The following is a 17,558-nucleotide window of genomic DNA, read 5'->3' as shown; positions in this document are numbered from 1 at the left end:
AGATGTAAACAGAACAAAAAGGACTGGATGTTACATAGCACATTATGGTAAAAGGCAAAAGATTTATTCAGTGTGAAGAGAAACCAGAGTATTATGGAAACTTGGTACCAAAAACCTTCCTGCGTGGCTTAGTGCTACCCTTTTGTTTTTCACAGGTAGGTGTAGTCTAGTCACTTCCATCAACATACAAGAGGTCTTGTGTTCCTTTTGTTTTCTCCTTTATTAACCCCATCTCTTTGTCAGTTTGGAAAATTAGAGTTCATGCTGAATCCAAAGGAAATGCAGCCAGCATGCTTATAGAAGCACATCATTGCTTCACACAAGTGATAAATGCATTCCATGTAATCTAAAAGTCTCTTGCACCTGTCTTGCCATGCACAGATAATTTATTTCATAAAATTTGTACTGTACAACACGTTTGTAAAAATAAAAAAGCAGTTTACAGCAGTATACAACAGCTTCTTGCCCATGTGCCACAACCCCTCAACAATTTTCTGCCGCCAAGTGTCTTTATCAACATGTTCATAACCAAGTTTCTATCCTGCCTTTCACTACATGTTTGTACACAGGAGTGATTAAAAAAGTCAAATGATAAATCGCAAAAATTCTTCACTTAAAAATATGACTGCTGAAACAGAACCATATTATGCTCCTGCTTAAAAAGCACATCTCTGGGAAGATCATTCTGTCATTCGGGTGACATAATCAAAAGGGCTTCCCTGCCCCTTGTCCCACCAACCCAGCCTCCTATTAATGGTGGGACCACTGAAAGTCAAGCTTAATAGAAGAGGAGATTCTTGAGCTACTCTATCCCAGACAAAAGGCCAAGGCTAGCACCTTGGGTGTCAACACTGCAGTCTCCTCTTGATTAAAGGCACAGGCACAGTTCAAGTATCAAAAGCTAAAATAAGGCACACATCAGGGAGAGCAACAACCCATCTGAAGGGAGCCATTTATCTACCCTACAAAGTAGCAGCAGCAGTGTAAGGAGGGCAAATATATGTGGTTTGGGGATTTAGATTTCCTACTGGGCGGAGTTCATCTTTGGCTTATGAGGACTCCGATATTAGCTGACTGATAAAAGTGACGTCAGTTTCTCCGGCAGACTCGTAAGCGTGATCGCTGGGGCTCTCCACTGAGTGGCAGTTGGCAAGACAGTCCTGGGCCACAGTCACACCGCTGGAAGATTTCAGGTCCCTGAGAGCCATCCTTCTGTCCTCGTCTGGAGCACACCTGGCCCTCCTTGAGAACAGGCTTGCAGATCTTGGCCCAGAAGTGGCGAGCGCAGCAGAGCCCCGCAGCACAGTCGGAGGTGCGGAGGCAACTCTCGCCCTCTTCAACTGTAGGGAAATTGTGCACAATTGAAATCCAGCTGAGAGCTCTTAACCTGTGCAGCGTGCATAGCCCAAGAGGACCCTTGCCAGGCAGGGGTCAGCAAGGGAGGGCAGTTTCCAAGGCCCTAGGAGTGGCGAGATCTTCCCTAGGTGGATGGGTGGGCAAATAGAAGCAACAGCAGCAGCAGCAGGTACTGCTTCTTCCTTGCTTACCTGCTTTTCTCCCTCAGCCCAGAGGAGAAAACTGGCAAGGGTGAGAGACTAAAGGAACTTCTGATGCTGCTGGCCCTGCTAAGTTATGCTCTCATGTTCTATTTCCCTTAACCCTCCAGCCTCCTTCCCCACAGACCCTCTCGGGTGCCAAGATAAGCACGGAGGGACTTCTGGATTGTTCCACTGGCCTCTGAAGTTTGTGGCATGGTCTTGAGAGGGCCTCCTCTGTGGCAGCCCCAAGCTGTGGGACTCCCCACAGGTGCATCAGGCACCTTCACTAGACAGCTTTCTGAAAAATATGTCTTAAGCACTTATTTACTTTTCCCACAACATGTATATTTTTAGGAAACATCTTGTTTCCTTGATTGCAAGTTCTTTAAGCTGTTCTTAATATTGTATTTTAATTTGTAACCTGCCCTGGGGTCTTGGAGAGAAAGGTAGGTAATAAATTGTAATAATAATACTCTTAATTTTGCTCTTTGGCCCATGCCTAGTTCTGGCTCAAGCATTCCTGTGTTGCTGGGGATTGGAATAGTTGACCCCCAGAGATCCCTTCTAACTCTACATGATTCTCTGCTAGTGCTCAGTATCTTGCATTGCAAGCCAGTGTGGTACAAGGCTCCCTGCACTGGATATAAGACTAGGGAGACCTGGCTTCAAGTCTCCACTCATTGGGTGACCCTATGCCAGTCTCCTCCCTTAACCTACCTCACCAGGTTTTGTGAGCATAAAGGGATCCTGAGCTCTTTGGAGGGTGAGGGACTCTGATAAGAAAGATTTGACAGGCCCACTGACTGCCTACCATTTTTACTATACAGACATTTTGGTGCCCTGGCCAGCTATGGAGAATGCAAAAATTCTGACCCAACATCTTCGCTGACTGCAATAGCCGACATGTCCAACAGGTCGATCGCAATCTACCTGTTGACCGCGGGGGTGTCCCAGGTCGATCACAGTAGTTTAGTATGTGATCTCCCTGTTGCTCTCTAAAGTGATTGTGACACGCCCTGCCCCCGGCGCTATCTTCCCTCGCTGCCGGCGGTGCTGCTTTGATAGGTTTATTTTCGTGCGTCGGTAGCAGAGTTTGGTAAGTCAGGAGGTAAGCTGACCGTTGAGCGATTGATTTAATGCACTCCTCCTAAAACCAACCTTGCACATCCTAAAAAAACTCAACAACTTAACTACTGGCAATGACAATGGGTAGATCACAGCCAGTCTTTTTATACTTTGAGTAGATCGCAGTCTCTTGAGAGTTTGACGTTCTTGGTATACAGTTAAATAGAAATGCTAGGGAAGGCCAGTAATTAGGATTATCAAACCAACTTTAAAAGGGCAAACCATATCTAGCATCCCATACACACATCTGAAGTGTCACCTGATTTCCTTTGCCTGGAGACAGGAGGAGGCAAGCACTGTACCCAGGGCAGACCCATCCCTATTCCTAGCCTAGCTGCACAGCCCTTGCCACTTCTCCTTCTCTTACCTTTGTTGTTTGGTGTTTGAGTATTTCCTTTCTTCAAGACGTTGCTTGCTGGAACCAGGCACTGGACTGCGGCTATTGAACTCAACCCAGCCTGTTTCTCACACTTCTTTTCTTCAACGAGAGTCGTCTTTTCAGTCTGACTGCACACTTCTGAGTGGAAAGAGAATAGTGATATATTTTTTAAGTTGTCATACCATGTCAGAACCCTGATCCATCTAGCCTGGCATTATTCTACCTGCAACTGGCAGCTGCTCTTTTAAGGTCTCCCCTGCCATTTATACCCCACCTTTTCATCTATAGAGTTCAAGGTGGCTTACACGATTCTCCCCCTCCTCATTTCATCCCCACACCTGTCAGGTGGCTTAGACAGAGTGAGTGACTGGCCCAACATCAGCCAGTGAGCTTCATGCCCAAGTGGGGATTTGTATCCTGGTCTCTCCCAGGTCCTAGTCTGACACTCTGCTATACCACATTGGCTCTCAGACAAAAGGTCTTAGACAAAAGCCATTCCTGGTTCTGGGACTAAATCTGGTGCTCTCCAGGGGTTTTGGATTACAATTCCCATCAACCCTGGCCAGCGCAGCCCCATCAAGCACAACATCATATATGGTCATGCTAGCTGGGGCTGATGGGAGTTGTGGTCCAAAAAATCTGGAGGGCACTAAGTTCTGCTAGAGACTGGACCTGCAATCTTGAGTCATCTGAGAGAGATGGGACCAGAAATGCAAATGGATTCCAGTGCCTTCTGTTCTGTGTGGTTGCCTGCACACCTGCTCATGTCAATGTGTGTGTGATATGTTTATGAGTGATGTATAAATGGAATTTGTATTAACAATTGGGGCCAGCCCAACCATGAAGTGGGGTGAAGCAAAATGTGTGGCACCTTCTAAGCAATTTCTGTAAGCATGAGTGTGGTATAATTTTCCTGGTACTGAGGAATGCTCCCTCTTGCCATTAGGCAGCAACATGATCTAATCAGCCTTGGGTACACATTAAAAAACACAGTATTTTTTGGTCTCCACAATCAGGATGAGCAGGACAGAGCCACCTCTAAGAACCTTATGCTAACCACAAGATGTCAAGTTGTCCATCTGATTTTGTGTTAAGTTATGCACCCTCAACAGTCATTTTGTAATTGGCACCCCAGATCTCTTAAAATCCAAAATGTGCCCATTGGTCCAAAAAGTTTGGCAACTCCTGGACTAGCTTAAGTTGGAATTGTAGGTTTCCCCCGCTTTATTAGGACACTGTACCCATTTCCCAACCATATCAAGCACAGCTTACCAATTCTTTATCACTGGTGCAGCTAAGCTTGGCTGTGGCCCTTCAAATCCTGGTGGGAGACAATGTCCATAATTCCCAACCATTACTCATGCTTGGTTGGGACTGATGGTCCTGGAGTCCAACAACCTCTGGAGGCCCACATTACTGCTATATAATGTGGTCACATGGAACATCTCCGCTCTTGATGGGGAATTCTAACCTTAGACAATTGCCTCACTCATTGCCCCCCCCCCACCGCAAGTGATTCTCTTGCTTGAACCACCACAGGCCATCATGTACACTCCCTCCACCACCAGACTTTAGCAGTAATTAGTAGATGGACTTCTTACATTACAAGTTGCTCTGCAGATATTTCTCCCATATTTTTCAGGTTCCATTCAAATATAAAGCCAGTGTGGTGCAGTGGTTACACTAGGAGCTGGAAGACCTTGGGCTATTATTCACTGCCCCTTAGCCTAACCTGCCTCACACTGCTGTTGTGGGGATTAAATGACTAGAGGCAGAACCATGGACACCACCTTGAGCTCCTTGGAGAAAATAAATAAATGCAATAAATAGTAGCATTATTCAGATTTCTGTCCCTTCCTCCCAAAGGAGCCCAACAATGTAGCAAAACAAGCACAATTATGGATTAAATAAAAGCATATCTAAATGTGGTTTTTAGCTAGGTGACAATGCAGACAAGGAACATCTAACATACTCCTCCCCTAGCCTTGCTGTTGCAGCCACTGCTTACCATTTATGCAGAGCATCCCTGGGCAGCACATGGTGTTGCGTTGGCACCTCCTCCGTAGCCCATGGCAAGCAGCGCAGAAGGGCAGCTCTTCCCAGGCCTTGTTGCAGAACCTCCCAGCTGGGCAGTCTTTGTCTGTGAAGCATTGGGCACTCTGTGGAGAAAAAGACATGGTCATGTTAGGGTCCAGAGAGAGAAATGGAGCTACAATACAGTCTCAACCAGGCCTGCAAATGAAAACCACCTCAGGCAGCAAATGCTGGGGCCAGGCAGTTCCTTCGAAACCCGCTGGCTAAGCCTCCGCTGTTGGTGGAAAGAGAGAGGTCTGCTACATAGCTTGTTTTCTTCTACACTCCACCCAAATAAGTCTGCTGCTTCATGTGTGGCTGAAGGAAGTTGCAGCATTGGAGAAAGGTGCAACTGCATGTTAAGGCTGCTTCCGCGTGTGGAATTGGGGAGGGGTGCCCCCTGTCACCATGGCTCAGTTCCACCTCCCCTGCTGGAGGCAGCAAATGCCTCTGAGTAACAGTTCCTGAGCATCACGTGGGGGAAGAAGAAGAAGAAGAAGAAGAAGAAGAAGAAGAAGAAGAAGAAGAAGAAGAAGAAGAAGAAGAAGAGGAGGAGGAGGAGGAGGAGTAGTAGTTTGGATTTGATATCCCGCTTTATCACTACCCAAAGGAGTCTCAAAGCGGCTAACAATCTCCTTTCCCTTCTTCCCCCACAACAAACACTCTGTGAGGTGAGTGAGGCTGAGAGACTTCAGAGAAGTGTGACTGGTCCAAGGTCACCCAGCAGCTGCAGGTGGAGGAGCGGGGAAGTGAACCCGGTTCACCAGAATACGAGTCCACCGCTCTTAACCACTACACCACACTGGCAAGTGCTGATGCTCTCGGGTCCTGCTTTCAGGGCACCTGGTTGGTCACAGTGAAAGCAGGGTGTTGGACTAGATGAGCCTTTGGCTTGATCCAGCCAGGCTATTCTGGTGTCCATCACAGGCAGCATAATGTGTTGTGCTGGCCCTCATTTTCAACTCAGGTGCTTCTTTCTGTGTGCATAGCGGAAGGCTTGCCTTTGGAAAGAACTCATTGCTCCTTAGATTCTTACATCCAAAAAGGATCTAGAGCAAGATGTCATGAGTTTAAACTGCAAGCTGGATTGAAGGGAAACAGCTCTAGCAGCATGGAGAGGTGATGGAATCCTGCCCAAGGAAAGGCTGGGCAACCCTACAGGGGGAGTGTTGGGCACAAGGAGTTCTGCCTCAGGGCTGTAGTTTAAAAGCGATGGAGGGGCTTCCAGCTCTTTGAAAGGGAAGTTAAGTTTCAGCTGCTCAAGTACCACTAGCAAAGTTTTCAGCCCAGACAAGATGTGGAGAATGAAAGTACATTACCTGTTGGAAAGCTGATGCCACCAATTTTCTCAGATTTTCCAGGGTGGGGAACTTGATCAGCCACAAGCTTACTCTCCTCCCTACTTCCCCACCCTCTGCCCAGGCACTTTTTTGTGTTAGCAAGCACTAATTCAGGTATGAACCTTTGACACTTCAAATCTTGCTGAACCCATCGTCTCTGAGCGCTACCTGTGCTTGCTTGGGCTGACGGGAGTCACAGTTGAGGACCATCTGGGTAAGAGGTTCCTCACACCTGCACTCATCTAACAGCCAGCAGGAGCCCAGGTTATGCCACTGAAAGATTCCTTCCACCAAAGGAAGGGGCAGGAGGTGCTTCGGAGACAGCAGTTACATCATAACAGGCAATTTGTCAGAGCCACCAGAGTTTGGGGCTGTTCTCAGTCTACCACTGCATTCAATAAATCCACATCAGTTTCTAACTCCCTCAGTACCAGCCCAGTCTAGATTCTTCTGAGTCAGAAATATGTTCCACTAAACTTCCAGGTCAGCATATGGAAGTTCTGGCTGCAATTGTATTTCCTGCAAAACTTAACCTCATCCACATATTTTTAAAAAATGTTTTTTTTAAAAAAAAAAAATGATAAAAATATTAACTAGTAGAATTGATGTTCAACTGCACAATTGTTTAACTTATAAATTCGCAAAAAAGGTATATTTACAAGATTGCAGGGATTATAGTGTCTTGATTTTTGTTTATTATATTACTTTTAATTGTGATGTTTGGCTTGCTTTTTAGTTGTTGGGCTTATTTTTTCAGTTGCTGATTTGTTAACTGTGTTAGAGATTGTAATTGTTTCAGTGATCATTTGTTAATTATATGATTTATGCTGTATTTGTGATGTTCTAACTTGTTATTGTTATTTATTGTTTGTAAGCCACTTTGGGATCCATTTGACTGAAAAGCAGCATAGAAATGTAACAAATCAAATTAATCATTTCAGAGCATAACAAATAGCAACAATCATTCCAAAAAAGCATGCTTGGTTGCTCATTCAATGCACTTCTAAATTATATCATTTTTAATCATTTCTATATAGAGGACCTTCCCTCCCCCCCCCCCCAGCCCAAAACCGGTCTTCTATTGTCAGAGGATTACAGAACAGTGTGTTGGAAGTCTCCCAGAGTGGCTGGGGCAGCCCAGCCAGATGGGCAGAGTATATTTATTATTATTATTATATCATCATCATCATCATCATCATCATTTCTTCCAGTTGCTGGATAAGCAGATTTTGCAGCTGTCTGTAGCATTTGATATAGCCTGCAGAGTTTTCGAGTCCAGAGATAATGAGTAACCTCATTGTTACTTATTATCCTGGAGCACTTAACTGGCAAATGTTACTTGAAAAACAGCCCCCACCAAAGTGCTCACCTTTTTGGAGCTGGATACTTCAGCTGAGCCCCTGATGGTGTTGAAGTCAAGAACCATAGCAGTCAATGGGGAGCAGAGGCAAGTGATCCCAAGCAGAAACCTCACCTCCATTCCCAACTCAGAGTATTGTCTATATTCCCTGGAAGACAGCAAAGCACCTTCTGATCTCCTTCCTAGGGGAAAAGTCACTGAGCAACACACATCCTTCACCCCAGTATTTTGAACCTGTGGGTTGCTGCTTGTCAGAATAAGGCACTGATTGCCTTTTGCACCTAAAGGAGTTAAGCATGCACCTTGGAGAGTTCAGCCTTATTTATAGCAGCATTTCCTCACTTTTCCTTCCTCTCCAGACCCCCCAGACACTCCAAATCCCTTTGATCCCAACTTCAAAACAAAGTAGGAGGAGAGGAGGAAGGCAGCAGCCACCCTCCATCTCTTCCCAGCAGTCCCTAATTGCAGCATATCAGAGTCATTTCAAAGGGCCAGAGGAAGAGACGGATGTAGGTATCAAAGGCACCTGCTGGTAATCACCTGTGTTTCCTGTGCTTTGTAATCCCCTTGTGAAAGTGGTTTCGTTCTGGGATCTGCTTTCACAGCTGACAGATGATTCATTTGGCCAGGCTGCCATACACCACATAATTAGCTGTGTTATGGTGAGGATATAAGAAAATGCTGCACACTTTGTGGTAGCTTTAAGCAGCTGTCCAGGCAGCACCTGCTGGAGCTGCGACAGCCTGACTTTGAAGGAAGCTCTCCTTCCTATTACATCTAATGCAACTGTTGTCCTAAACAAGAATTTAAATGCCATGTCCTACACCCCCCCCCCCCGACCTTAATATCAGCCATATCCTAGCAAACTGGTCCAGGGCGATTCCTCAGAGTCAGAAGCAAGTGAAGATTGTTGGCCGCGAGTCACACATTTGGAAACAAACCTGTAGACTGGGGCAAGCCAAAGAAGTGCAAAATGAGAGGCTCCTCCAGGCAGCCTGTTTATTGAGCAAGATTAGGGAAGGGCTGCTTTGCAGGAGAAGCTCTCAGGTTCAACCCCAAGCAGGACCAGGAGAATCTCCTGCCTGAAATCTTGCAGAGCTGCTGTCAATCAGTGTATACAGTACTGAGCTAAATGGACCCACAGTATAAAACAGTTCCCTGTGTTCCTAGATTTACTTGCATGCAGCTTGGATGATGATATCCCGTCTTTATTGAGCAAGCATTATGATTTTTTGGCAGGGAAACTTTAGCCCAATGGACATTCATCTTGATTTGCTTGCATGAAGGTTATACATCTTTCCACTCATCAGTTGTTTATCTTATACCTTTTGTTCAATTTCTCTGCCATTTTCCCAAGTGAAAAAGGACTTTAAAAAGAAAGTGGATTTGTTGTGTCAGAACGTGTTAATCTTCTTTTTGTAAACCTAAATTTCTGGTTTGCAAATGAACACCTCCCCCCCCCAATACTGGCACACGAAAGCTCATACCAATAACAAACTTAGTTGGTCTCTAAGGTGCTACTGGAAAAGGGACGCGGGTGGTGCTGTGGGTAAAACCTCAGTGCCTAGGACTTGCCGATCGCATGGTCGGCAGTTCGAATCCCCGCGGCGGGGTGAGCTCCCGTCTTTCGATCCCAGCTTCTGCCCACCTAGCAGTTCGAAAGCACTCTTAAGTGCAAGTAGATAAATAGGTACCACTTTATAGTGGGAAGGTAAACGGCGTTTCCGTGTGCTGCGCTGGTGCTGGCTCGCCAGAGCAGCTTCGTCACGCTGGCCACGTGACCCGGAAGTGTCTCCGGACAGCGCTGGCCCCTGGCCTCTTAAGTGAGATGGGCACACAACCCTAGAGTCGGACACGACTGGCCCATACGGGGAGGGGTACCTTTACCTTTAAGGTGCTACTGGAAGGAAATTTTTTGTATTTTGTTTCGACTATGGCAGACCAACACGGCTACCTACCTGTAACTATAAAGTGATGGGCAGTCCCAGTTCAAAACTCCAAGTTCAAATCTCACAAAGCTATAATTCTCAGGGAAGAGCCATTGATTTTTTAAAATCATTTTTTATTCAAAGTTTTCAACATAAAATACAATAAAAAATCACACTAATCTAGAAAAGAAAAATAGAAAAAGGAATAAAGGAAAGAAATAAAGAAGAGAAAGAAGAGATGAACAAAAGGAAATTACAAATCCTTTTATCAAAATTAAATCTTGACCCTTATTTCGCACACAGAAGAGTGAGCCTCTCGGTTCTCTCCTGGGAGCTTCCCCCTCTTCCCCCGGCCTCCCACCCTGGGAGACCCTCTCTCCTCTGCCCTTCATGCAAGGCCCTTCATTCTCGGTCCATCACCTCCCTGTATCTTCCTTTAGCCAAGACAGAGAACTTCAAATTACAAAACAAAATGTAAATCTAGAGTTAATGAAAATAGAAAACCATAGAAAAGATAGAACAAGTACTGGAGGGCTTCTAATTCTGTGTCTGCCAATTATGTATGTAACAATTATATATTTCAGTCCCATTTCCTGTTGGCCATATTCTGTATCCTGCTTTAAAGGAAAAAGGAAAAGTCCCCCCCTCCCCTTTTCACATACTTTTGCCAAGGCAGGCACAAAAATCTTGGGAGCTTTTTCTTTCTCTCTCAGCCTCTGTCATCTCCAGTTGCTTTTGTTCATAATTCCATTCACTTCTCCCAGAGGCACAACAGCATCCTTTGTCTGATCCAGTCCTCCAGGCAGCTGTGTGGATGTCCATTCCATTCCAACGTCTGCTGTCGTCCATTTTGCTTTTACCTTTTTATTTTCAGGCAGTTCTGGATCAACACCTTTCCCATAGGTCCTGTGCATTCTTTTGTCTGATATTTCTCTGATCTCCTTTAACATTTCACACAGCTCTTAAATCTATCAGCTGTTTGTCTAGTAATTTTCACTCAGCAGTGTTCAGCAGTGTTTTCGCCATCTTGGGTTTTATTATTCTCCCCTTTGACAGTCTTTGCTTCCAGAAATATGCAACAGTTTCTTAAAATCAGCATTCCATTCTCACATAGATTACCATTTAGTTTCATTTCAACATCCAACCCAGCACATAATAATAATAATAATAATAATAATAATAATAATAATAATAATTTATTTGTACTCCGCCCATCTGGCTGGGTTTCCCCAGCCACTCTGGGCGGCTTCCAACCAAGATGAAAAATACACTAAAATGTCCCATATTAAAAACTTCCCTGAACAGGGCTGCCTTCAGATGTCTTCTGAATGTCAGGTAGTTGTTTATTGCTTTGACATCTGATGGGAGGGCATTCCACAGGGTGGGCGCCACTACTGAGAAGGCCCTCTGCCTGGTTCCCTGTAACTTGGCTTCTCGCAGCGAGGGAACCGCCAGAAGGCCCTCGGAGCTGGACCTCAGTGTCCAGGCAGAACGGTGGGGGAGGAGACGCTCCTTCAGATATACTGGACTGAGGCCGTTTAGGGCTTTAAAGGTCAGCACCAACCCTTTGAATTGTGCTCGGAAACATACTGGGAGCCAGTGTAGGTCTTTCAAGACTGGTGTTATGTGGTCTCGGCGGCCGCTCCCAGTCACCAGTCTAGCTGCCGCATTCTTGATTAGTTGTAGTTTCCGGGTCACCTTCAAAGGTAGCCCCACGTAGAGCGCATTGCAGTAGTCCAAGCGGGAGATAACCAGAGCATGTACCACTCTGGCGAGACAGTCTGCAGGCAGATAGGGTCTCAGCCTACGTACCAGATGGAGCTGGTAAACAGCTGCCCTGGATACAGATTTGACCTGCGCCTCCATGGACAGCTGTGAGTCCAAAATGACTCCCAGGCTGCGCACCTGGTCCTTCAGGGGCACAGTTACCCCATTCAGGACCAGGGAATCCTCCACACCTGCCCGCCTCCTGTCCCCCAAAAACAGTACTTCTGTCTTGTCAGGATTCAACCTCAAATGATGGAGAGTTACAGGTGGTATAAATTTGTCCAATCCCCCTTGAAGGCCATCTAAGCCAATAGTAATCCCATAACGTGACCCTCAGTTCCCATAGTGGGAATCCTAACCCCTTACCTGAGTGGAAGCTCCATAAATTCAACAGACTTACTTCTAAATGGACATGACTTCCGGTCGGCGCCAGCGCTTAATGGCGGTCCTCCCTTCGATCTCCGGAGGAGGACTGCTTCACGAGTTCGGGTCTGACCGCTACGGCGAAGCGGGGACCCCCTAAAATCACAGGCGCGGAAGCCTGTGAACAAGGAGACTCGGTGGGCACCATTTGCGCCCCCCCTTACTGTTAAGGTGCCTTTTTAAAGGCTCCGGAGTGGCATCGGGGGTGCGTGCGGTGCTGAGAGTCGCTACCCAGCCCGTGGAGTGAAGCCGCGTCGCCATAGGCGGAGAGCGCCGATTCCTTCCTGAAATTTGGACTGAAATTGAATACCCGTAAGTAGGATTGGAAACCTTACTGGGACTATAAAAATTTCTTGAAATTTGGCCGAAATCGGGGACGGTAAATAAAGGAAGTCTGCCTCCCCCGGATTGCATGATTCTTAAAGCAACGGAACTAGAAAGCTGCAATTGAAGGAAAAGTAACTTTGAACTTTTTGAACTGTTTAACTTTGACATTGAACTTTAACTCCCCCCCCCCCCAGCAAGCAGGAGCAGGCGGGGAAGAAAAGGGAATTTGGCTTAACCTGCATGAGAGAAAATTTAAGGGAAAAATTTCTGCTGTCTCTGACTCTGGGAACAGACTGCCTGGGTGAAGCACTTTGACAGGGGACTGTCAGATAAGACCTGCTGCAAAGCGGAGACTTTATTGGATATAATTTTTGGGACTCTACAGAAATAACATTGTTGCAATTAGAAGATTGAAAGATTGTTGTTAAAAACTTTTTCCCTCTGAGGGCTTTTGGTTTCTTTGTTTCTTCTGCTTATTGGATATACTGAATTGCTCCCTCTAGAGGGTTGAAAGGTAACAGTTGTAACATAGACTGTCAAAAAACAAGTCACTGGATTTTTCCACTTAAGAGCTGTTCCTGTGGGAACGACCTTGGGACATGAGCGGCTCCACAGAAGAGATAGCAACAAGATCTAAAGCTAAAGCTGCACAAAAGAAAAGGGGCTCAATATCAGGCTTATTGCCAACAGGCGCAGCTGGACAGGAGAAAGGAATAAGTGTATTCATGGATTCAGTGACACAAGCACTACTTAAAATAAATGAATCTTTAGAAAACTTGACAAAGCAGAGCACGGAAAATACCAAACAACTGACAGAACTTACAACAAAATTAGATTTAAATACCAAAAGCATCACATCTAATACAGAAACTATAAATAAATTGGTTCAAGAAAACGCTACAATCCGAAAAATTGCGGAAGAAGCTAAATTTACTGCAGAAACCACACAGGAAAACTTAATACCAGTTTGTAAGAAGCTTGACCAACATGAGGCGGCCTTGTCTTTGTGGGAGATGCAGAGGAAGGAGAGGAATTTAAGATTTAGATTGGTCCCTGAAAGTGAAGGGGACAACCTAGTGGACTTTCTCACAAAAGAACTTTCAGAATTTTGGCAGGTAAACCCAGAGGAAGAAGAATTCAAGATAATAACCGCCTTCAGATTGGGCAGAAGGCAAGGCAGGAAGATTCCAAGGGATTGTCTAATAACTTTGAGATCTAAAGAGGAAAGAGATAAAATACTAAACTTGCATTACCAGAGAACTCTTCAGATTGAAAATGCTTCTGTGCAAATTTACAAGGACATCCCAAAATACATTCTGAAGGTAAGAACTTATTATAAGAATCTGGTCGACCTGCTGAAGAAGAACAACATACCTTTTAGGTGGGAATTTCCACAAGGTTTGTCTTTTAACTTCAAAGGAAAGAAAGTTAAAATAAGAACAGTGCAAGATAAAGAACAATTCCTGGACAGAAACGAGGAGGACCTTTTGAAAGGAGTGCCAGAATCAATCTCTGAAACAGATCTTGGAAACCTGACATTTGGACTTAAGTCACCAACGGAAGAAGAACAGCTGCAGGGAGCAGCTGGAGGTAACTAATTAATAATGTCTCTGCAATTTCTAACCTGGAACTGTAATGGACTGAATCTTCCCAGAAAAAGGCGTGAGGTTTTTCACATTTTGAAAAGAGAACAATTGGATTTGATTTGTTTACAAGAAACCCACGTGACAAGGACACATAGAAGATTGCTTATAAATAAAAGATTAGGACAGGAATTTATTTCATCAGACAAAGTTAAGAAAAGAGGAGTGGTGATCTATGCAAAGGAGAAATTGGCCCCAAAACTGATTTTTAAAGATGAACATGGAAGAATTTTGGCAATTGAGATACAAATCCAAGGAGAAAATTTTTTGACAGTTGGCATTTATGCACCAAATGAAGGGAAGGCAGAATTTTACAAGAAATTGCATGAGATATTAATGGACTACTTGGACTATAAGGTGATTTTGTTAGGAGATATGAATGGCGTGGTTTCTACTAATATGGACAAAGCACAAAGACAGGTGGTTTCTAAGGACGGGAGACTACCTAAGACTTTCTTTGAAATGACTGAAAATATGGACTTGATTGATATCTGGAGAACAAGAAACCCTCTTGAGAGAGAGGGAACATTCTTTTCAGAGGCACAGATGACATGGACAAGAATAGATCAAATATGGACTACTAGTGGAATGGCTCCAAAGATAAAAAAAGTGGAAATCTGCCCAAAGACATGCTCCGACCACAACGCAGTAAAGATGGAAATGAAATTAACAATAGCTGGTTCCTTCAGATGGAGAATGAATGACACCCTATTCAGAGATGTGGAGATTTACAAAAAGGCCCAAAAAACTTTGAGGGACTATTTTGAGATAAATCTGAGGACAGATGTTGAGAAAAGAGTGATTTGGGACGCAAGCAAGGCCGTGATGCGAGGTTTCCTAATACAACAGAATTCTTTAAAGAGGAAGAAACAAAATGAGAAGAAAGATAAGATTCTGGAAAAAATAAAAGAAGGAGAAAAGAAATTGAGGTCTAAACCAAAGTCTCATGAGATTTTGAGAGAAATTAAGTTTTATCAGATGCAGTATATGGAATTGATGAACCAGGAGATAGAATGGAAAATTAAGCAAATGAGACAGAGGACATTCGAATCAGTGGACAAATGTGGGAAACTTCTAGCATGGCAATTGAAGAAGAGACAGAAATTGAACACAGTCACAAACTTGGAAGTGGATGGAAAGAACATTTTTAAACCAAATGAGATCAGCAACTGTTTTCAGAGCTATTTCAGAAGATTATATGCACAGGGGCCGGAGAAGGAAGGAGATATAGAAGATTTTCTTAAGAAATATGGATTACAAAAAATTTCGCAACAAAGTATGTTGGTTTTAAATGAGAAAATAACAGACCAAGAAATAGAGGGTGCCATTCAAAATATGCAACTAGGGAAATCTCCAGGACCAGATGGACTAACCTCCAGATACTATAAAGCATTGAAGGAATGGTTAATACAGCCGCTTAAGGAGGTTTGTAATGAAATATTAGAGGGGAAAAAGGCACCTGAATCGTGGAAAGAAGCTTTTATTACACTTATACCAAAGACTGAAACTGAAAAAAATCAGATCAAGAACTACCGCCCTATATCATTACTTAATGTGGATTATAAAATATTTGCTGACATATTAGCAAAAAGACTGAAGAGGGTGTTGGTGGAGGAGATTCACAAGGACCAGGCAGGCTTTCTCCCAGGAAGACATTTATCAGACAATGTAAGGAATATAATTGACATTATGGAACTGTTGACTGTAAATATTAATACAAAGGCAGTTTTAATTTTTGTGGACGCGGAGAAAGCCTTTGATAATATTTCTTGGAACTTCATGAAGAAGAATCTCCATGGGATGGGGGTAGGCCAAAGGTTTGAAAATGGTATAGGTGCAATATATTCTGAACAAAAGGCAAAGTTAATTGTAAATAATGTGGTTACTGATGAACTTTCTATAGAAAAAGGGACACGGCAGGGGTGCCCAATATCCCCATTACTTTTTATATCAGTCCTGGAGGTTTTGTTGTATATGATCGGGGGGACCAGCTGGTAAAAGGAGTACAGGTCGGAGCCAAACATTACAAATTGAAGGCATTTGCAGATGATCTAGTATTGACTTTGCAAGAGCCAGACACTAGTACAAAAAGAGTTTTAGAGTTAATTCAAGTTTTTGGTCAGGTGGCAGGATTTAAGTTGAACAAACAAAAAACTAAAGTTTTGGGAAAAAATCTAACAAATGTTGAAAGAGAGAGTTTTCAAAATGAAACTGGGTTAACGGTGGCAAAGAAAGTAAAATATTTGGGGATTAACATGACATCTAAAAATGTGAATTTATTTAAAGACAATTATGACAAATGTTGGACAGAGGTAAAGAAAGATCTAGAAATATGGTCGAACTTGAAGCTTTCCTTGTTAGGCCGAATCGCAGTGATCAAAATGAATGTATTGCCTAGAATGTTATTTTTGTTTCAGACATTACAAATTGTGGATAAACTAGACTGTTTCAAGAAGTGGCAGAAAGATATATCTAAATTTGTCTGGCAGGGCAAAAAGCCCAGAATAAAATTTAAGATACATACTGATGCAAAAGAAAGAGGGGGATTTGCCCTGCCGGACTTAAGACTGTACTATGAATCGGCAGCTTTCTGCTGGTTGAAAGATTGGCTACTTCTTGAGAATGCAGACATTCTGGACTTGGAAGGATTCGACAATAGGTTTGGTTGGCATGCATATATATGGTATGACAAGGTTAAAGTTCACAAGGGTTTCAAAAACCATATTGTTAGGAAAGCATTATACAATGTTTGGATTCGATATAAGGATTTGTTGGAAAATAAAACTCCTAGGTGGTCATCACCAATGGAGGCTAAGGAGGTGAAGAAACTTAATATGGAATCTAAATGGCCAAAATATTTTGAAATCTTAGAACAAGAAAGTGGCAAATTCAAATTACAGAGCTTTGAGAAAATAAAGTCCAAGGTACGAGACTGGCTCCATTATTACCAAATAATGGAGACTTTTAAACAAGACAGGAAAATTGGCTTCCAGGTGGAGAAATCGAAATTAGAAACAGAATTGTTAGAACCCAATACTAAGAATTTATCAAGAATGTATAACCTGTTGCTGAGGTGGAATACAATAGATGAGACAGGCAAGTCAGCTATGATTAAATGGGCACAGGACATAGGTCATGACATTATGTTTGCTGACTGGGAACAGTTATGGACCACCAGTATCAAATTTACGGCATGTAATGCCCTAAGAGAAAATATTATGAAAATGATTTACAGGTGGTACATGACCCCAGTCAAGCTTGCGAAGATTTGCCCAATAATAAATGTTGGAAATGTAATGAGACTGAAGGCACCTTCTTTCACCTTCGGTGGACCTGCCCAAAGATTAAAGCCTTTTGGGAAATGATTTATAATGAAATTAAGAAGGTACTTAAATGTACTTTCCATAAGAAACCAGAGGCATTTCTCTTGGGCATGGTCGGCCAAATGGTGTCAAGGAAGGACAAGACTTTTTTTATGTACGCCACTACAGCAGCAAGGATTCTTCTAGCAAAGTATTGGAAGACACAAGAACTACCCACACTGGAAGAATGGCAGACGAAAGTGATCGACTTTATGGGACTGGCAGAAATGACTGGCAGAATCCGTGACCAAGAGAAAGAGACGGTGGAGGAAGACTGGAAGAAGTATAAAGTA

At 43.7% G+C, this 17,558-nt stretch overlaps 1 protein-coding gene across 1 annotated transcript; it reads right to left on the bottom strand.

Moving 5' to 3' along the window:
• Window positions 1-561: 561 nt before the first annotated feature.
• Window positions 562-8,758, bottom strand: DKK4 (dickkopf WNT signaling pathway inhibitor 4). Its single transcript, XM_079987622.1, has 4 exons — window positions 7,825-8,758; window positions 5,051-5,201; window positions 3,031-3,180; window positions 562-1,340 (listed from the first exon to the last, which is right to left on the bottom strand). Exons 1-4 carry the CDS (start codon window positions 7,933-7,935, stop codon window positions 1,090-1,092), a joined length of 663 nt encoding a protein of 220 aa, XP_079843748.1. The 5' UTR covers window positions 7,936-8,758; the 3' UTR covers window positions 562-1,089.
• Window positions 8,759-17,558: the final 8,800 nt, after the last annotated feature.

The sequence above is a fragment of the Podarcis cretensis genome (genome assembly GCF_951804945.1).
Source record: "Podarcis cretensis genome assembly, chromosome: 8".
NCBI lineage: Eukaryota > Metazoa > Chordata > Lepidosauria > Squamata > Lacertidae > Podarcis > Podarcis cretensis.
The sequence above is the reverse complement of the archived record's forward strand: the minus strand, read 5'-3'. Positions and strand labels throughout refer to the sequence as shown.